At 46.0% G+C, this 21,560-nt stretch overlaps 2 protein-coding genes across 2 annotated transcripts; one reads left to right on the top strand and one right to left on the bottom strand.

Annotated features, from left to right (window-relative positions):
- The first annotated feature begins 415 nt into the window (after positions 1-415).
- Positions 416-17,275, top strand: GMPR2 (guanosine monophosphate reductase 2). Its single transcript, XM_049768205.1, has 10 exons — positions 416-443; positions 9,534-9,647; positions 9,781-9,900; positions 14,068-14,151; positions 14,310-14,483; positions 15,269-15,350; positions 15,455-15,561; positions 15,716-15,758; positions 16,390-16,549; positions 16,720-17,275. The coding sequence occupies exons 2-10, from the start codon at positions 9,561-9,563 to the stop codon at positions 16,907-16,909; spliced, it is 1,047 nt and encodes a 348-aa protein (XP_049624162.1). The 5' UTR covers positions 416-443; positions 9,534-9,560; the 3' UTR covers positions 16,910-17,275.
- A 577-nt stretch (positions 17,276-17,852) lies between these two features.
- Positions 17,853-21,041, bottom strand: TINF2 (TERF1 interacting nuclear factor 2). Its single transcript, XM_049768967.1, has 10 exons — positions 20,844-21,041; positions 20,468-20,806; positions 20,216-20,320; positions 19,997-20,098; positions 19,806-19,913; positions 19,618-19,714; positions 19,046-19,490; positions 18,893-18,960; positions 18,203-18,288; positions 17,853-18,072 (listed from the first exon to the last, which is right to left on the bottom strand). The coding sequence occupies exons 1-10, from the start codon at positions 21,039-21,041 to the stop codon at positions 17,890-17,892; spliced, it is 1,731 nt and encodes a 576-aa protein (XP_049624924.1). The 3' UTR covers positions 17,853-17,889.
- Between the last annotated feature and the right edge of the window lie 519 nt (positions 21,042-21,560).

The raw sequence follows: 21,560 nt of genomic DNA, 5'->3' as shown, positions 1-21,560 counted from the left end.
GGAGTTGTAGTTTTCTTGCTCCTCCGTTTTAACGGTAACATGAGTGTATGGACTCTGTTTCCCAGAAGGCCTCGCCGAAAGCAGAATTCCTTGGTTAAAGATCTCGCAGGGATTAGCGCATCTGTCGGCTTGGCCCTGCACGCAAGGTTCTACTAGGAGGCTCGAGCTCAGTTGCTAAGTAAGTGCGAACGTCGGTCAACGGCCACCCGGGTATTAGCGACAGGAAGTGAGTACCCCCTCTTCCGGAAGCTAGTTATGGAATCTCCCCCCCATTCCTTCGTCTCCACCACCACCTCATCAGCCTCTCCTACGCTGACTCGCGCTTTTCTAGGGCGGGGAGAACGATGAATAACGGGATAAGAATCCATCCCAGTTCTTCTCTTCAACAGATAGTATCTGATATGGAGACCAGCAGGGAAATCGCAGCCGTGCTGGAATCAGAGGTGACAGTCTTCAGGGACCATCCCTCCATCTCTGACCTGACTTTCCCAAAGTAACACTGTTTGTTGCCATATAGCATTTAAATGGCAAGTGTGCAACATTAAACACCAACGTGTATATACTGCGTTAATTAAATTCGGGACAGGGGGCTAACTCAAGGGATGGAGCACCTGTTTTGTGGTTTGTATATAAAAGCCTTGGGTTCCATTCCTTGTACTGCATGTACCCCAGAGCACTGCCTGGGAACAAACTCCAAAACCTAGGAGTTAACTCCCCACACTCCCAAGCTAAAAGTCCAATTCTAAACTTCACCATACAACTGTCCTCTTTTATTCAATTTATCTGCCTTCCCTCTGGTGATTACAATAATAAATATACGTATAATTGGCCTAAATTGGTATGTACCATCTTTTTTGTTGTTAGTTTTTCCTCTATGAAGCACATACAACAGAAATCACAAGAATTTGTCTTTTCCATCTGGCATATTTTAACAAACACCATACCCTCTAGATCCGTGCATATTGTTGCAAATGGCAAGATTTTAACTTATTGATATATAATGTCAAGGGGCTTTTAGAGCTGTATCTAGAATTTCGGGGCAAAATGTGATGTCAAGGATTAAATTATGGTTAGCTGTATGCAAGGGCATACTACCACCAGTGTCACATTCCTTCCATCATCCCCAATTTTATATGCTCCACCAAGCCTACCCCTTGGTAGGTATGACTAAATTTACTTACTATTGCTTGTTACAGCTAAATGGTAATAAAATGGTCAAAGGAACTTCATTAAAAGAAAATTTATGAAAACTATCATATCTTAAAATGGGGTCCTTATGCCATTGTCTGAAAGCTTTCTAAACTCTTATTTGCCAGTTGAGCATTCTGTTGTTGGTTTGGTTTGTTGAGCTTAGGTGACTTCTATGATATATACATTTTTGGTTTTTGGGCCACACCAGTGGCTCTCAGAAATCACTCCTGGGGCCGGAGAGATAGCATGGAAATAGGGCCTTTGCTTTGCATGCAGAAGGATGGTGGTTCGAATCCTGGCATCCCATATGGTCCCCGAGCCTGCCAGGAGCGATTTCTGAGCATAGAGCCAGGAGTAGCCCCTGAACACTGCCAGGTGTGGAACCCCCAAACAAACAAAAAGAAATCACTTCTGGCTATGCGCTCAGAAATCCCTCCTGGCTTGGGGACCATCTGGGATGCTGGGAAATCAAATCACGGTCCTTCCTAGGTCAGCTGCGTGCAAGGCAAACACCCTACCACTGCACCACTGCTCTGGCCCCTGGGATGTCATTGTTGAGAAATATGACTGCATATGCAGAGCTTAGATGATCCGTGGAACTGAATTGATGGTCAGACATGGTAGTGGCTTGGATCCTATGTGTGGCTGTCAGAACTTGTAGAAGTATGGAGGCATGGGGTAGGTGGCATGTTTTGACTGCAGAGACTCCGCAAACCAGCTATAAAACTAGCATACTTGGGGTTTTTGGCAGTTAGGTATCTCTGCAGAAATTGTAGAAAAATGGTGAAGTTGGACCATTTACATGGTGGTGGTTGGGGTGGTTGCCAAGGCTTCAGCAGGGCAGGGGACTTGCCCCACCATCTCTTGAGGTACCCCAGTTTGATCAGCTGTGAGATTGGTATATCCATGAGTTTTTGTAGCTTGGCTATCTTTTGAGATTTAAGGAACGGGCTAATGGGCAGACATGGCAATGGCTATGGATCCTGTGCATAACTCTTGAATTGTATTTTTTTGGGGTACTGCATTGGGCAGTATTCAGGGGTTACTTTGGATTCTGCACTCAGAAAATACTCCTGGTGGGCTTAGGGGACCGACCATATGGGATGCTGGGGATTGAACTCAGGTCTTACCCACTGTACTATTGTCCTACTCACTGTACTATCAGTCTGGCCCCATTGAATCGTATTTTTGATCTCCATCTTATTAATTTCAATTAGAGTCATTACTTCCTTACTATATTGACATTTGGGTTTGCTTGTCTTTTACTTTTTAAAAAAATATATTTTGAAACATTGTGTTTACAAAGTCCTTCATTGTAAGATGATACCAAATAAACAAATCTAAACACAGGTGTTTCCCCAACTTCCTCCTCTAAACTTCTTTTTGGTATGTAAAAGCCCACTTGTATTAATCTTTCTTCTTCTGGTATTGGGAATTGTTTTGATTTAAAAAAGAGCAATTCTGGCTTGGGGTTGGGGCAGAGAGAGCACGAGGCAAAAGGCCATGGATGCAATGTTCACCATCCTTTCCTGACTGCTTGGTGTATTATTTCTTCGCTGCTACCTGGTTCTTCAGACCCATTCACCTTAGGGGTTAGAGATGTGTCTCAGGCAGAACAGAAGCAGGCAGTGAAGGGGAGAGATCCGAAGACTCTGGGCAATGTCCCAGATGCCAATGTTTACCATCTTTCCTCTACCAGAGGTTGTGAGAATCTCAACCCCAACCTGCAGCTTATCGAGGAGATCCCAGCAGTCACCACAGAAGGTGGAGATAGAGAATCCAGACCCAGCTGAAGCTCAGCTAAGGATAAACTGATTTCAGAACCTCCTGCACCTGGGTTACCTCCAAAAAATTAACTTTCTTCTGGGCTAATCTCTTGACCCTATTTGCATCAGTCATTATATTGCTGGTTAAACTATTTTATCTGTCTGGATCTTAATGTTTTGTTCTTTTTTGGGGGGGCGGGGCTTATACCTGGCAGCTCAGAAATCACCCCTGGCAGGCTCCAGGGGACCATATGGGATGCTGAGATTCGAACCACCATCTGTCCTAGGTCAGCCACGTGCAAGTCAAATGTCCTACTGCTGTGCTATTGCTCTGGCCCCTTAGTGTTTTGTTCTAAGCTCCACTACAAACAGAAAATTTTGTATCCAAAACAAAGGTTTAAATTAGTTTGTACAGTTCCGGGAAAATGCATAATGTTGTTAGCATCTTAAAAATTCTCAGCTACTTCTAGTGACTGTTTCCAAATTGCTGTGATGCTTTATTGTGTATATTATGTAGCAAATTATTCTCTAATTGACTTTTGTGTAAGGTGTGAGACATGGATCAATGTTTAATTTCTTTATTTTTAGAATGGAATTTCTTATTTTATGAATTAAACTATTTATTCATTTTTAATATATTTAAGCATCATGATTACAAACATGTTTGTAATTGTTTTTCAGTTATAAAAAAACACCCCCCATCACCAGTGCAACATTCCCACTACCAATGCCCCCCTACCATGTTCCTCCTCCCCCAACCCCTGCTTGTTTCGAGACTGGCATTCTATTCCTCTTACTTGCTACCATTGTCATAATGTTGTCAATGTAGTTATTTCTCTAACTGAACTCACCACTCTTTGTTGTAAGCTTCATATTGTTGGCCAGTCCTTCCAGCCCTCATTTCTATTCTGTGTATTATTACAATAATGTCTTTTATTTTTCTTAAATCCCATAGATGAGTGAGACTATTCTGTATCTATCTCTCTCCCTCTGACTTATTTTACTCAGCAAAATAGTTTCCACGTCCATCATGTATAGGAAAATTTCATGACTTCATCTTCCTGACAGCTGTATATACATTGTGTATATGTACCACTGTTTCTTTAGCCACTCATCTGTTTTGGGCATTTGGGTTGTTTCCAGATTCTGGCTATTGTAAATAGTGCTGCATGAATATAGGTGTGCAGAAAGCATTTTTGTATTGTGTTTTTGTGTTCCTAAGGTATATCCCTAGGAGTGGTATAGCTAGATCATATGGGAGCTCCCATATTTTTGAGGAATCTCCACATTGTTTTCCATAAAGGCTGGACTAAATGGGAATACCACCAGCAGTATTTGAGAGTTCCTTTCTCCCCACATCCCCACCAGCACTGATTGTTCTTGTTTTTTTTTTTTTCTTTTTGTTTTTGTGATGTGAGCCAGTCTCTGTGGCATGAGATGGTACCTCACCTAATTGCTATTTTGATTTGCATCTCCCTGATGATTAGTGATGTGGAGCTTTTGTTTGTTTTTGGTTTTGGTTTTTGGATCATACCTGGTGGGCCCTCAGGGGTTACTTCTGGCTCTGCACTCAGAAATTTCTCCTGGTAGGCATGGGGTACCATATGGGATGCCAGATTCGAACCACTGTCTTGCTGCATGCAAGGCAAACGCCCTACCGCTATGCTATCTGGCCCCAATGTGGAGCATTTTTTTTTTTTTTTTGTGGTTTTTGGGTCACACCCGGCAGTGCTCAGGGGCCACTCCTGGCTCCATGCTCAGAAATTGCAATGTGGAGCATTTTTTCATATGTCTTTTGGCCATTTGTATTTCTTCTTCTTTGAGGAATTGTCTGTTCATTTCTTCCCCCACCCATTTTCTGATGGGGTTAGCTTTTTTCATGTTAAGTTCTGTCAGTATTTTGTATATCTTAGATATTAGCCCCTTATCTGATAGTTATTGGTTGAATAGTTTCTCCCATTCTGTGGGTGGTCTTTGCATCCTAGTCACTATTTTCTTTGAGGTGCAGAAGCTTTTCAGCTTAATATAGTCCTGTCTGTTTATCTCCACTTCCATTTGTTTGGATAGTGGTGTTTCCTCCTTGAAGATGCCTTCAGTCTCAATGTCATGGAGTGTTTTACCTATGTGTTCTTCTATAAACGTTATGGTTCCGGGTCTGATATCAAGGTCTTTAATCCATTTGGATTTGATCTTTGTGCATGGTGTTAGATGGATGTCTGAGTTTGCTTTTTTGCATTGGCTGACCAGTTGTCCAGGAACCACTTGTCCTTGCTCCATTTTGTGTTTTTGCCCCTTTATCAAAGATTAATTAATTGTATGTTTGGGGAGATCTATAATTTCTTACACGTGGCTATCCAATTGTTTCAACATCATTTGTTGAAGAGACTGTCTGTATTCCATTTCAAGTTCTTGTCTCCTTTGTCAAAGATTAGTTTCCCATATACTTGGGAGTTTGTCACTGGATATTCATTCTATTCTGATCCACTGATCTGAAAGTCTGTCTTTGTTCTAATACCATGTTGTTTTGATCACTATGGCTTTGTAGAAATGCTTCAAATTAAGTAATGAGATGCCTCCCAGTTTCTTGTTTTGTTTTTCAATATGGATTTGGCTGTCCTAGTTCTTTTATGGTTCCACACAAACTTTTTTTGGGGGGCCACACCCGGTGGCACTTGGGTTATTCCTGGCTATGTGCTCAGAAATTGCTCTGGCAAACTCAGAGGACCATATAGGATGCTTGGGATTGAACTCAGGTTCTTTCCTCAGTCAATATCATGCAAGACAAATGCCCTTGTGCTGTGCTATCACTCAGGTCCCCACACAAACATTTTTATTGATGATTCTAAGAATGTTGTCTGAATTTGAATAGGGATTGCATTGAATCTATAGTCATTTAGGTATGATGGCCATTTTGATGATAATGATTAGCATAGAATGTTCTTCCATTCCTTTAGGTCTTCTTCAATTTCCTTTTAAGTGTTTTGAAGTTTTTGTGGTATAGGTCTCTCACCTCTCATTAAGTTGATTCCTAGATACTTGATAGTTTTGGACACTATTTTAAATGGGATAGACTCTTTGATCTCTTTCTCCTCTGAGTCGTTATTTGTAAAATAAAGGAATGCAACTGTCTTTGGTATACTGACTTTGTAGCTGGCCACTTTGCTGTATTGATTGTTTTTTGTTTTTTGTTTTTTTTTTGGGGCCACACCCGGCGTCGCTCAGGGGTTACTCCTGGCTGTCTGCTCAGAAATAGCTCCTGGCAGGCTCGGGGGACCATATGGGACACCGGGATTCGAACCAACCATCTTTGGTCCTGGATCGGCTGCTTGCAAGGCAAACGCCACTGTGCTATCTCTCTGGGCCCTGATTTATTTTTTATAGAAGTTTTTCTTTGGAGTCTTTAGGTTCTTCGTATGTATATCATCATGTCGTCTGCAAATAGAGATAGTTTGACTTCCTCTTTTTTAAAAAAAAGTTTTGTTTTAAATTATCTTTATTTAAAGCACCGTGATTGGGGCCGGGCGGTGGCGCTGGAGTAAGGTGCCTGCCTTGCCTGCGCTAACCTAGGACGGACCGCGGTTCGATCCCCCGGCGTCCCGTATGGTCCCCCAAGCCAGGAGCAACTTCTGAGCGCATAGCCAGGAGTAACCCCTGAGCGTTACCGGGTGTGGCCCCCCCCCCCAAAAAAAAAGAATAATGTTGGCAGTGGGCTGCTTGTTTTTTTCTAATTCTTTTAGATGTGGTTAATTTGTGATTTTTTTTTGAAGGGCACACCTGGTGGTGCCCAGGGATTACTCCTGGCTGTGCGCTCAGAAATAGCTCCTGGCTTGGGGGACCATATAGGATGCTGAGGATTAAACCTGTGTTCATCCTGGGTCAGCCAGGTGCAAGGCAAATACCCTGCTGCTGTGCTACCACTCTGGCCCAACTTTTTTTCTTGATTATTTCCTGAGGGTTTTTGTTTTGTTTTGTTTGGTTTGGTCACACCCAGCGGCGCTCAGGGGTTACTCCTGGCTCTGCACTCAGAAATCACTCCTGGCAGGCTCGGGGGACCATATGGGATGCCGGGAATCGAACCACCATTGGTTCTGGGTTGGCCACGTGCCAGGCAAATGCACTATTGATGTGCTATCTCTCCATCCCCAATTATTTCCTGAGGAAGGACTGTATTGTTACAATTTTTCTCAGTGCTGCATTTCCTGCATGCCATAGGTTCTGACAAGTTGTGTCATTTTTATTTTTATTTATTTATTTATTTTGGCTTTTGGGTGACACCCGGCAGCTCTCAGGGGTTACTCCTGGCTGTACGTTCAGAAATCGCTCCTGGCAGGCTTGGGGGACCATATGGGATGCCAGGATTCGAACCACCGACCCTTTGCATGCAAGGCAAATGCCTTACCTCTGTGCTATCTTTCTGGCCCTGTGTCATTTTTTTTTTATTCATTCCAGATATAAACAAACATGCAGGTTTTTTTTTTTTTGTTTGTTTTGTTTTGTTTTTTAAACATGCAGTTTCTTTCTTTCCTTCTTTGTTTGGTTTTGGGCCACACACTTGGTGGTAATCAGGGTTTATCCCTGATTGTGCTCAGGGATCACTCCTAGCATGGTTTAGAGGACCATATTGGGTGCTGGGGAATGAATCCAGGTCGGCTGCATGCAAGGTGAGTGCCCTTGCTGTACTATCTCTTCAGCCTCTCTCTCCAGTTATTTTCAATATTACTCTATTTTTTTTTTTTTTTTTTTGGTTTTTGGGCCACACCCGGTAACGCTCAGGGGTTACTCCTGGCTATGCGTTCAGAAGTCGCTCCTGGCTTGGGGGACCATATGGGACGCCGGGGGATCGAACCGCGGTCCGTCTCCTAGGCTAGCGCAGGTAAGGCAGGCACCTTACCTCCAGCGCCACCGCCTGGCCCCCTATTTTTTTAAAGTTTATTTTTGGACCACATCCAGTAGTGCTCAGGGTCTACTCCTGGCTTTTCACTAATTGCTCTGGCAGTACTCAAAGGTTCATATGGTGGTGTTCAAGGGTTCATATGGGATGCCAGGGATTAAACTTGAGTTGACTACATGCAAGACAAGAGCCTTACCCGCTATACTATCACTCCAGTTCCCCAACTGCTCAAGATTTACTCCTGGGTCTGTACTCAGGAATCACTTCTGGTAATACTTGGAGAACCAAATGTGATGCCCAGGTGGCCACATGCAAGGCAAAGACTCTTACCTGCTGTATTATCTCTCTGGCCCTGTTTTTACTTTTTTTTTTTTTTTTTTTTTTTTTTTTAGCTGCACCTGATGATGCTAAGGGGTTACTCCTGGAATTACTGCACTCAGGAATTACTCCTGGCAGTGCTCAGGGGACCATATGGGATACCAGTGATTGAATTCAGGTCACCCATGTGCAAGGCAACCACTCTATTATCACTCTGGCCTTCTGTTTTCACTTTTTTTTGAGGAGGGGAGGACATCAGGCGGCACTCCAGTTACTCCTGGCTCTCTGCTCAGAAATCAGAAATTGCTCCTGGCACCTCGGGGGACGATATGGGATACAGGGAATCTTGGGTCCGTCCCAGGTTGGTTGCTTGCAAGGCAAAAGCCCTACTGCTGTGCTGTCACTCTGGCACCCCCCCTTTTTTTTTGATTTTGGGCCACACCCAGTGATGCTCAGGGGTTACTCCTGGCTATGCGCTCAGAAATTGCTCGTGGCTTGGGGGACCATATGGATACCGGGGATAGAACCCGTCTTTCTTAGGTCAGCCACCTGCAAGGCAAACACCCTACCGCTGTGCCGTCACTCCAGCCCCACTCCGGCCCATTTTTACTTTTGATCTTCTTTTTTTTTTTTTGGGCCACACCCTGTGACGCTCAGGGGTTACTCCTGGCTATGCGCTCAGAAGTTGCTCCTGGCTTCTTGGGGGACCATATGGGACGTCGGGGGATCGAACCGAGGTCCGTCCTAGGCTAGCGCAGGCAAGGCAGGCACCTTACCTCCAGCGCCACCGCCCGGCCCACTTTTGATCTTCTTGTTGATCCAGTATTTTCAATAGTTTGTTGCTTATTCTCCATCAACTTGTAGTTTCTGCCCACCCTTGCTTTGGTTGATTTTTTTTTTTTTTTTTGCTTTGGCTGATTTTTGTTCTATGCTATTATGATATGAAAAGACTTGAAATTATTTTAAGTATTCATAAACTTACATATCCTAACATATTCTTTATATTTAGAATGCTCTGTGAACACTTGGAAGGAATGTACACTGTTTTGTGGTAAAATTGTCAATCATTAAATCACATCATTCCAGTCTTCCCAGTGTTTTGTTTTGGGGCTACACCCAGTAGTGCTGAAGGCTTCTGGTTCTGTGTTAAGGAATCACTCTTGGAGGGGTTTGGGGAACCATATCTAGTGCCAGGATCAGCCTGGATCAGCCATTTGTAAGGCAAGTGCTCTATACAGTGACTACACTATGTCTTCAGTCCCTGACTTTAGGGCACTCAGTTAAAGACTATGAGAAAATTTTTTTTTTTTTTTTTTTTTTTTTGGTTTCCACCTCCAATCCTGACTTTTCTTCCTTTCCAACCTCAGACTTTCTGCTGCCCTTTGGCTCCCAACATGCCTCACATTGACAATGACGTCAAACTGGACTTCAAAGATGTCCTGTTGAGGCCCAAACGCAGCACTCTGAAATCACGAAGTGAGGTGAGCCTACTTCTTTGGTTGCTCCTTCTTGACCCAAGCTTGTGCTGGTCAGGACAGGCTCTTGTCCTCATGTAGCATGTATATTGTGAATGAATAAAATGCTCATTTATATCTGCACTGTTCGTATTTACAGGTGGATCTCACAAGATCCTTTTCATTTCGAAACTCCAAACAGAATTATACTGGAATCCCGGTCATTGCTGCCAATATGGACACGGTGGGCACCTTTGAGATGGCCAGGGCTCTGTGTAAGGTAAGACTTTATTCTTGCCCATTTCTCATGATGCCATTTTGGGGCTGGTTGAAGAGGTTTATCTGCATCCTTACCCCACCCCACATCAGTACCGGCAGTGAACATGCCAACCTATGGTTCTATCTAATAATAAGGCCCTTTAACTTCTCAGCTCAAAGGCCATCCGGGTTAGTAAGGTTGAAAACTTAATTTGTGTCTCCAGTTTTTGTAATATTCAAGAATAATTTTCTCTTGTCCAGAAATTTATACTCTCTACCTGTTGAATAAATATAAAATATAAGGTCCTAGGTTGGGAAGTGAGGCCTTTCTCAGCACAGCACAACATAGCACAGAACCTGTTGCCCCTTTGGCTGGTGGGTCTGAAGGCACAGGATAACGGTGTAGAAATAACCACAAGCAGTCCAAATTTCATCAGAGTCAGCTCGGTTTATTCCATGCCCCTAAACCTCCATGTGCATTTTTGCACATGGCTTCTATGCTAAGCTTTTCATGCATCCTCTTCAGCTGCCCTCTATGTGTCTTTGCTGCCCTCTCCCTTTTTCCCCCAGGCAATGCCTATATTCCAAACCTCAAATACCTCCCAGGTGTGGATGGGTCTGACCATCCAGGAGGGATAAACAGGAAGTCGGGGGAGGGGATACCACATCTACCTACTTTTCATACTACCCTAAGTCACCCCCTCTAAACCACTCACATTACAGCACTATTCAGGACACAGTGCATTCACTGTGGGCTTTTTCCCCTTCTTTTGTGCAGTGTGTGTGTTGGAGGGGAAATGCCATACCTGGCAATGCTCATGCTCCTGAGATGCCAAAGATTGAATATGGCTCGACAAGCATCCTACCTGTTCTAATCTCTCCACTCCTTTTTTTAGTTTTTGGGTCATACCCGGCAGCACTCAGGGGTTCCTCCTGGCTCTATGCTCAGAAATCTTGCTCCTGGCAGGCTCAGGGGACCATATGGGATGCTGGGATTTGAACCATCGTCCTTCTGCATGAAAGGCAAACACCCCGCCTCCGTGCTATCTCTCCGGCCCCTGCATGTACTCTTTTAATCCAGAAACTAAATATAGTTTGAGTGTTCAAATTTTTAAGACTTAAAAGTTCCTTAAGAGAGAATTGTTAAAATTTCATTTTGTACATTAAAATTTTTTCTTCAAATTTAAGTCTAGGTTCCTGGGAGTTACTGGGATTTGTAAAGCCCAGCATGTAAGATGCCCAAATGGAAAGTTCTTCCTATTCACGCTATTGTTGTCTTTCAAACTAAAAGATGCTGCTCCTGTCAACATCCTCTCTACCTGTAGCTGAGAAGGTAGATCGTTTCTGTAGGTACTTTAAGCATAAATCCACTCTTCTGATTAATTCTTGTAGCCCTGCTTGATGGATTCTGCTACCACTTGTGGCTGTTAGCCTTAACGACTTCATTTACCTTTTCAATTGCTGTAAGTCTTGTGAAATGTCTGCTGTCTTTTCTTAGACTGATGATTATGCAATTGTAGTAGCTTGCTGCTTCTGCCATTCACTGACTGCTTAGAAATTTTGTGGGGCCGGAGAGATAGCATGGAGGTAAGGCATTTGCCTTTCATGGAGAAAGTCATTGGTTCGAATCCCGGCATTCCATATGGTCCCCCGAGCCTACCAGGAGCAATTTCTGAGCGTGGAGCCGGGTGTGACCCAAAAACCAAAAAAAAAAAAAAAAAAAAAAAAAAAAAAGGAATTGTTGTTACCTGCTTGCCCAGTCCAGTGGCACTGGAGAAGTGGAATCTTAAGCATTAACAAATATGCTGTAATATAAGAACCTTGTTATGATGCTTTATGTTTTGAATGGATTTTTACTCAGTACTCATGTGTGATAAAGAAAGTACATCTTTGGGGCCAGAGCCATAGCACAAGTAGGGCATTTGCCTTGCACACAGCTGACCTGGGTACAATCCTTGGCATCCCATATGGTCCCGTGCCTGCCAGGAATGATTTCTGAACTCAGAACCAGAAGTAACTCCTGAATGCAGCTGGTGTGGCCCCCAAAAAGAAAAAGTAGATCTTAGAGATAGAGCAAAATCTTACAATGTAATTAAAAGGTTGGATGCAGGAAAGCAGCATCTTCTAGATCTCTGACTTGCTGTATAATTGGATGTGCTCATTATGCCACTCCTAGAGTGGTTTTTCTTTGTCAGCATATCGAGTGCCATGATGCTGAGAAAGAATAAATAGGTACCAGCCTTTGCTACTGTGGATGAAGGTAATCTGGGTATAGCAATAGCACTTCCATATTGCTATACTTCTATATTGCTAATGACTTCCTGATTTCTTGTCAGTTTCAAGGCTTGTTATTGGTTTGCATGTCTGCACTTTTTAGTGGGAAGTGGAGCCACTCCAGCAGTGATACTGGATAGGCCAACCACTTTAGTGATACTCTGCTTTACTGGCCCGATAATTTGGTGTTGGGTTCAGCAATGCTGGAGGCCATCTGGTTACCCCAGCAGTGCTCAGAGGCCACCAAAGTGATGCCCAGTGGTATCCCAGCATCACTTGGTGCTAGGGTTTGAACTTGAGGTCTTGAACATGCCAGGGTCATGCCTGAGTAGTTTTCTCCCTGACCCCTTGCATGTCTCCACTTTTCTGTTTCTTGGGTGTCAAACCTGGTGGTGCTGTTATTCTGGAAGTACTCAGAGGACCATATGGGTTGGGGATCAAATCTGGGTTTCCTGCTTGCAAAGCATGAACTCCAGCTTACTTCCCTGCTCCAGTGTCTTTACTTTTTTTTTTTTTTTTTTTGGTTTTTGGGTCACACCTGGCAGTGCTCAGGGGTTATTCCTGGCTCCAGGCTCAGAAATTGCTCCTGGCAGGCACAGGGGACCATATGGGGCGCCGGGATTCCAACCGATGACCTCCTGCATGAAAGGCAAACGCCTTACCTCCATGCTATCTCTCCGGCCCCCAGTGTCTTTACTTTTATTTGGTGTGTGTATTGGGGGGAGTTGGGCCACACCCAGCAAAATGCTTAGGGCCTATTCCTGGGTCTGTGCTCTGGAGTGAGCCCTTGGCATTGCTCTGGGGACCATATGTGGTGCTGGGGATGAAAACAGTTATTGGGATGCAAAGCAAGTGCCTTACCACTGAACTAACTCTCAAGCTCATGACTACTTCTAAAGCAACAGCATCCACAGCACTTTGAATGCCTTTCTCAAAGTATTGGAATATTGTTTGCAGTTTACTGAGCCTAAGAACACAGGAGTGGTGAATCATTATATTCCAGAATGTGGCTGAATGAACATGAGGTGGTGGAGAAGGTTGGAGTAGCACATTATTCAGAATATTCTATTAATCTCAATCTTTACACCCCCCCCCTTTTTTTTTTTCCCATTTTTGTGTCATATCTGGTGGTGGCACTCAATGGTTACTCCTGGCTTTGTGCTCAGAAATTGCTCCTGGCAGGCTCGGAGGACCATATGTGATGCCAGGATTTGAACCACTGCCCTTCCTAGTCTGGCTGCATGCAAGGCAAATGCCCTACAGCTGTGCTGTCTCTCCGGCCCCATTCTTTACCTTTTTGTGAGCATTTTTTGGGAGGGGGTCACACCCGGCAGTGCTCAGGGGTTACTCCTGGCTCTATGCTCATAAATCGCTCCTGGCAGGCTTGGGGGAACCATATGAGGTGCCGGGATTCGAACCACTGACCTTCTACATGAAAGGCAAATGCCTTACTTCCATGCTATCTCTCCGGCCCCCTTTTTTGTGAGCATTTAAACTAAACTACTGCTGGTAAATGAGCCAGAATACCAAAAACATTTTTAGTATAGTGCAAAATTCCATAGCAGGTGCTGATTCAGTGTTAGCAGTGTTTCTGGCCTCTTCTTGAGTCTTTTAGTGCCCTTGCAGCACCCAGTAGCTTGTACTTATTATCTCTGAAGACAAGACAGGTGAGATTCACTCTGAGAACCTCAGAGAGGGAGTGTTTGATAATTTTAAAAATCGTTAAAAAATGTTAAAAAAAAAAAAACCAACAACAGTAGGATTTATAGGGATATTATTGGTTTAAGAAAATCCCAGCTCACTCATGATTTTTTCAGTGCCCTTTCTAACCATACCTTTTTTCCCTAAGCTGGAATAATAAAAAAATCGGTTTCTAAAAAAGGGGAATCTACTAAAGGATTCTTTTTTTCCCCAGTTCTCACTCTTCACTGCTGTCCATAAACATTACAACCTTGAGCAGTGGAAAGAGTTTGCAGGCCAGAACCCTGAGTGTTTGGAGGTAACACTGAGCCTACCTTGATTTGGTGGGGGGTGGGTGGGTAAGGAGAGGGGAGAGCTCCCTGGGGACCAATGCTTCTTTCCCCATCCATTGAATGCTCTCAGTGTCATAAAAAAGTATTCGATTGGCCGTGTCTAATGGTCCTATTGCTCCCACAGCATTTAGCTGCTAGCTCAGGCACGGGTTCTTCTGACTTTGAACAGCTGGAACAGATCCTGGAAGCTATTCCACAGGTGAAATACATCTGCCTGGATGTAGCAAATGGCTATTCTGAACACTTTGTTGAGTTCGTAAAGGATGTTCGGAAGCGCTTCCCGGGACACACCATCATGGTATGTTGATGGACCTATAAGTCGATCCAGATCCTTCTTCTACTTTCAAGTCACTCAGTTCATTTCTTTGCTGGATTAGAACTTTCTTAGTCCACTTAAGCATGTCACTGGGCAATTCTCCATAGTCCAAGCAAGAATGTTTATTCCTTGATCAGTATAGTTGCTCCTGACCTTTGACTTATACTTTATAAATGCTGCATCCCTGACATTATTTACCAAACCATGACAGGATATATGTGTTGGACATACCTGGTGTACATATACATTTACTCACTGAAATGGACATGAACTACAAAAAGGGATCACATGAGATAACATTTTATTATAAGTTTAATAACAAGGGCTCATTTTCCTCATAGCACTGAGGGGTATCTCTGTATTGTCTATCAAAAGCAAATAGTTTTGTTTGTATTACATTAGCTTATTTACCCTGTCTTCCCAGTCCTCTAAAATCAGTTTTATGACATAACAGCTTAACCACAGGAAGTGTCTGCATCTCCTGGCAGGGAGAGGGAGATACATATATCTGCTGTTAATCAGATTTTAGCTGGGTGTTGTTGAGTCCTCATTTACCTTAGGGCAAGTGATACTGCCACTCACTACCTCCAGTTGAGGAGTCTGGAAATGGCTAGTGTCAGTCTGCAGAAGACCCAGTGGAGGGCACCCAAGAATCCTTCTTTGTAATACTGTTGAAGTGTTATAGTTCAAACATATTATTTATGAGAGCATGGAAAGTCCTAGCCACTTCTGCTCCAAAGAATGCTGTTTTGATGACTTTGTCTTAGGCAGGAAACGTGGTAACAGGAGAGATGGTGGAAGAGCTGATCCTTTCTGGGGCTGACATCATCAAAGTAGGAATTGGACCAGGTAAACTGGTTCTGGGATCAGATGAGAGTGGGATGACACTGGCTACTCCTTTAAGGGCAGACACATGGAGTAGTACTTTACTGTCTTTGTCACATTCTTCACAGGCTCCGTGTGCACCACCCGGAAGAAAACTGGGGTGGGCTATCCACAACTCAGTGCAGTGATGGAGTGTGCAGATGCAGCTCATGGCCTCAAAGGCCACATCATTTCAGTAAGGCCCAAGGCAGGGCAGGGACCACAGCGCCAGATATGGGGACTGTGGTAGAAGTGTGGTAGAAGTGTGGTAGAACACCAGCTATGAGGCGGGCTGCTAATGGGGCTTAGTAAACCCAAGCAGTATCATCATTGTGCTCCTTACTTTGCAGGATGGAGGCTGCTGCTGTCCTGGGGATGTAGCTAAGGCCTTTGGTAAGGATGTTGCAGGGGCATAGGAAGCTCCTATAGAAGAGATGAATCAGTCACCTTTGAGCATGTAGACTCAGGCTAGGAAAGGCTCAGCAAGCCATTCAGACTTTTCTCTAATAGAATTTTGTTCCTAAAACCTGTGTCCTAGGCAGGGTAACAGGCAGTCAAAGACTGCTGTGGACCCTGCAAATGTCGTCTAGGGCCATCTGTACTTGTCCCTGCATTGTGAGACCACGGAGATGCCCAGGCCTCGATACCCCTGCTTATAACCCACAAGATTCGGCTCTGGAAAACAGGGCATCAATCTGTACTTAGCCAGCTTTCTAAGCAGCCATAGCTCATACTAAAGTTGGAGATCTGAGGAAATGAAGAGTTTTTTTGCTGTTACAGTGAAAGATGGCAAAGTAGCAAAATGGAGAGAATAGAAGTCATGCAGGGACTGCCCAGAGACTCTTTTCAAATGCTTAGGGATATAGGCCCATCGAGAAGTAAAGGCCTGGGCAAAGCAGGGCCATGGGTTATGGGTCAGCTTGGAAAATGGAATGAGGGGCCTCGCCATTAATATGGTTACTTCAGAGTGTGGTTCCATGGCAAGTGGGCCAGACTCGTTTCTCTTCCCCCTCAATGCTGGCAGGGGCAGGTGCTGACTTCGTGATGCTGGGTGGCATGCTAGCAGGGCACAGTGAGTCAGGTGGCGAACTCATCGAGAGGGATGGCAAGAAATACAAGCTCTTCTATGGGATGAGTTCTGAGCTGGCCATGAAGAAGTATGCTGGGGGTGTGGCTGAGTACAGGTATGTGTGATGTCCCATGAGTGAAGGGGTCTGGGGAGTGAGCAGTTAGGGTGTCTGCTGGGAAATGGTACAGTTCTTGGAAAAAAAAGTGGTGAACTAGGGCTTAATATGGGAGATGACAGACTTAAGGAATCCTACAGGAAAAGGTAAGAGAATTTTTCCTCCCCAAGGGCCTCTGAGGGAAAGACGGTGGAAGTACCATTTAAAGGGGATGTGGAGCACACCATCCGGGACATCCTGGGAGGCATCCGCTCCACATGCACTTATGTGGGAGCAGCAAAGCTCAAGGAGCTGAGCCGCAGAACGACCTTCATTCGTGTCACCCAGCAAGTGAATCCAATCTTCAGTGAGGAGAGCTAGACTTGTGCTCTTGTGCACGAGCAGCCCACCCCAGAGCCTCCCAAGTGGACCCCTCACATGTTCCAGATACTACGGCTGCTTTTTAATTTGTGATTTCCTGTGTCTCACTCCTGAGGGGTTCCTGAGTTATTCTGCCCTCTAAAGACCAATGCCATGATTGCAAAGGAAGCAAGACAGGCTGAGAAAACAAAACTGGTCTGTGGGAACCCAGGGAGCCAGCATTGGAAAGATTGAAATGAAAAGAGTTTTCTATGACCTTAGTCTAGAAGGGGAAGGCTATTAGAATCATGTTATTAAATAGGTAGGCACTGCGGACATGTTCACACATTTTGAGTACCTCAATAAAGAGAACTCCCAATAATTAAAGTGATCCTGGGGCTTTTCTGTATAAGACTGGCATCTGGGTGCTAGAGCGAGCACAATGGGCCCTGACCCAGCAGCAGAGTCAAGGGCAGTGAGTTATTTGCCTCTGAAAAATTTATATTCCACTGAAATTCTAATATCACCCCTAGCCTCAGGAATCTGGAGCACAAGAATATATCAAGTATGTTCTGGTATCCAGGATGGAAATTTTCTTTTTTTTGGGTTTTTAAGTCACACCCAGCAGCGCTCAGGGATTACTGCTGGCTCTGTGCTCAGAAATCGCTCCTGGCAGGCTCAGGGCACCTTATGGGATACTGGGAATTGAACTGGGGTCTGTCTGAGGCTGGCCGTGTACAAGGCAAACACCTTACTGCTGTGCTATTGCTCTGGTCCATGGAAATATTTTTTCAGAACTTAAAGGTGTTTGCCTGTAGACTTTTAGCTTAGTCACCCTCCAGGTATGTTTGAGCAGCAATTTTCAAGAGATATTTTTTTCCAGCCCTGGAGAGACCAATGCTGTTCCTAAGGACTGACCTGCCCTGGTTGAGAGAAGCCTTAATTCTCCTTTCTCAAACCAAGATAGATTTTAAACAAAGTTTTATTACCAAGCATTGCAGTCAGGTTAACTTGATTCTCCTCCCTAAATTGTGCAGAATTAAGGACAAAGGAGACAGGCTAAATAGAGGGGGTATTCCTATCTTGTCACAGGTGTCTAGGATCATGGGAAGTGGGGGGAGATATTCATAGAAGGTGGGGATCAAGGTGTCAAACTTTGTCTTCTGATAGTTTTCTAGAGCCTCCTGCAGAGAAGGGATCAGGGAGAGCCTATTATCACCTGAAATCTACCTTAAGCTTTGCACATGCTAGAACATATGGGTTTCGTTTTACTATGCCCAGGACCTTCCCAGCTTCCTCTTCCTTCTTACTCACCTTTCCTTGGATATTATCTTCCTCGTCAGAATCCAAAACCAGATCCCCTATGGTAATGGAAGAGCTGCATGCTGATAGAGGACATGCTGTAGGAGAGAATTACATGTCAAATGACTTTTTTTTTTTTTACCATGCCCAGCCTTGATTAAGGCTTACTCTTGGCTGGCTTGGGGAATCATATGTGGTGCCAAGGGTCCATCCTGGACCAGCCAAATGTGGTCTAAGCACCCTACCAACTATACTATCTCTCTGGCTCAAAGAGTACATTCTTTTTCTTTCATTGTTGTTTTGGGACCACTAATGACCACACAGACCACTCCTGGCTCTGCACTCAGGATTCCTACTGCAGGCAATTGGGTTACCATACAGGGTGTCAGATAATTGACCTAGGTTGGCTGCATATAAGGCAAGTACATTGAACTATTGATCCAACCCCATCAAGCAACTTTTCTTAAAGATTCATTCATTTTTACTTATTCTGGTGTTTGGACCACAACCAGTGGCATTCAGGGAGTTCACCTTCTGGAGATGCTCAAGGCACAATCTGGTGCCATGGCTTGAACCCAGGTTTCCCACATACAACATTGCTCAGGCTCAATAACTTCTCTTTGGCCCCAAACTACTCTGATAGACCTTCAAGAGTCCCCAAGAGTTGAGCTGTCTGACTCAGTGCTGACTCCTGATACCTACCTGTTATCTTGGGCCTTGGAGGTGATACTGAGTGTCTCAGATGATCCATGGGATGAGCCAAGCAGTTCCTGAGTTGGAAGCAAGCAGAGAAGATAGGATGAAGGGAGAGGCTAGGAATGTGCTGTTGATGAGGATAACTACTGTTTCACTTACTCTTTCTGTTCAGAGGTAAAGAGGTCAACTAGTTTTTCCTTCGGGGCCTTTTCTGCAGGGGTCTGGGATGGACTCTGAGACTTTCCAGTGGGGGCTGTTCTCTTGTTCCCAGTGCCTGCTGGTTCTTCCCTGTGCTGCTCAAGTTCTTCCTGCAAGTTCTTCGGTTTAGATAAGACATGGCTTGTGCCCAGATTCCTAAAAGGGAGCAGCATGACTGTCGGGCGCTCTTTCTGGCTTCCCTTTTTGGGAGCCCATCGTGAATGAGTTTTTCTTCGGCCTAGAGGGGCCAGATTGAAGTGGTGGCCAGCCAGTGGCTCTGCATGCTTCCTTGAGAGTGGGCCCTGTGGACAATGTGGGCTAGGCATGTCAAGTTCTGGTCTTCGTTGGAGAGGAGGGCTCTGCTCCATGGACTCTATCATGTCCCAGGATTCAGTAATAGAGCACTCTGAAAAAGAAAGCAAGAATCTTGATTAGAACACCTCTGGCACGTAAGCTTCCTAGTGGGCTGTCTCTAAAGACATTTGAGTCAGCATCCCACTTCCAAATTCCTAATTTGCCCAGAGTCTTGGTACCTAGGCGTGGCCACCCCATGTCCACTGCATATTGGTTTATGGCAGAAGATGATGTTATAGAAGCTCCAGGCTGCAGCCAACTGAGTATGTCCTGAAGCTGCAGCAGGGAGAGGGAGGGAGAGTTGAAGACATGTTCCTTAATGCCACCACCTGGCACTCCAAACCTCTTCCTGCCACCCTAACACCACCTGCTGTGCCTGCAGTGGCGGCAGTGCTTTTTCAAGCTGACACAGGTACTCAAAAAGGAGCTTCTCCATGGCAGTTAGGAAGGGTTCCCCATACTCCTGTTCCAGTTCCTGTTCAAGAGAAGAAAAGAACCAGATCAGAAGAGGGTTGGAGGAAACGGCCACACTGGAACATCGAAGCCAACCAGTCTCACCTGCAGCTTGCCAGTCAAATCCACAGGGGCCTCTCCGAACTGTTTCACCTGCTGGCAAAAGGTCTGCTGTGCCTCGGACATCTTCCTCAGATCCTGCTTTGTCTGTGGAGAGTATGGGAAGCTGAAATTGGGGCCACCGAGATTCAGGGGCCAGAGGGGTCAATTGCACTGCACCAAGTGTTAATGGAGGGATCGGGTCCGTTCCGGGGGATTACTCACAGCTTTGGGGTCCCGCATCACAGGTCCGCACTCCGGGAAATGGTGATGCAGGGCATTAAGAACCTGCGGCCACGGCCGGTCCCGCAGGATCAGCTCCACCACCATCTGTCAAGTCAGTCATACTGGACTCAAAAGTCTCCACTTTGGGGCACACTGTCTCCCCCCCCACTGGCCAGTCCTCATCAACCCTCCCTCACCTAGACCGTCCCACCCTGACTTCATTTCTAGGTCCTAATCACTCAGCGCCAGTACCTTGGCCTTTAGGCCCATGCACAGGCGGGCATGGTGCCGGTAGCGAACCAGGCCCGGGGCAGCCTCGCGCAGACATTGCAGGAACTCTAAGACGCGGGGGAACTGCTCCACGCGGCGCCCACGCAGCACGAGCCAGCTGGCCGCCGCGCCGAAGCGCAGAGCCGCGGCACGGGTGCCCGGGGGCGTGGCCATGGCGTGCTGGCCCCGCCCCGGGGGCGAGACCTGTGGGTTCGTCCCGCCTCCAGGGGGACTTCCGGCAAGCTCTAGGGGCGGGGCTTCCGGGGCCTTCAGCTGGGAGGCTTTGTCCGCGCCGGCTGCCTCGCGGTCCGTGTCCACTCCCTTCGGAGGCGCGGGCTGTCAGAATCCTGGGGAGAACCTTCGAGGAGTCCGGAGTCTCAGTAGGGAAGCCGGCAGGCCGACTGCGAAGGCCCCGGGTCGGCCCTGCTTTAAACGCCGCCGCTATTTCTGGTCTTAAGGGCTCCCGACTTCCGGCTCCGCGGCCCGCTTCCTGCCCAAAGGGCGGTAACGCGGAGCCTATGGGCTGCCAGGCCCGGGGAGCGTCACGGCGCGTCATAAGGCCCCGCCCCTGACCACCCTTCTCCCAGGACCCGCGTCGAGCTGGAGGCTGGCCACGCCCCCGATGGAGGGCCTCTCTAGGTGTGAGATGCCGAGATGCCGACTTCAGCCTCAGAGTTTTCGCCCGCCCTGTCCCTCAACACCCTTCCCAGAGGCTTCGCTTCCTAGTCTCCGCTTTCACTGTTTTTACCAACCAATAGGACCCTTAGTGGGCGTTGCTTGGCCCAGAAGCAGGTCTCCAGCGCCCCAGCATCCTTTCCTTACCTCCCTTCCCCAAGATGCTCTTTTTTCTGGAGTTCATTCTTACTTATTTTTTGGTTTTTGGGTCACCCCCGGCAGCGCTCAGGGGTTCCTCCTGGCTCTACGCTCAGAAATCGCTCCTGGCAGGCTCGGGCGACCATATGGGATGCCGGGATTCGAACCACCACCCTTCTGCATGCAAAGCAAACGCGCTACCTCTATGCTCTCTCTCGGGCCCTGGAGTTCGTTCTTTGCGGCTTGCCCTCTGGTTATGCGC

Source organism: Suncus etruscus, chromosome 2 (genome assembly GCF_024139225.1).
Source record: "Suncus etruscus isolate mSunEtr1 chromosome 2, mSunEtr1.pri.cur, whole genome shotgun sequence".
In the NCBI taxonomy this organism is placed as follows: Eukaryota; Metazoa; Chordata; class Mammalia; order Eulipotyphla; family Soricidae; genus Suncus; species Suncus etruscus.
Note: the sequence above shows the minus strand (reverse complement) of the source record. Positions and strands in the feature narration are given on the sequence as shown.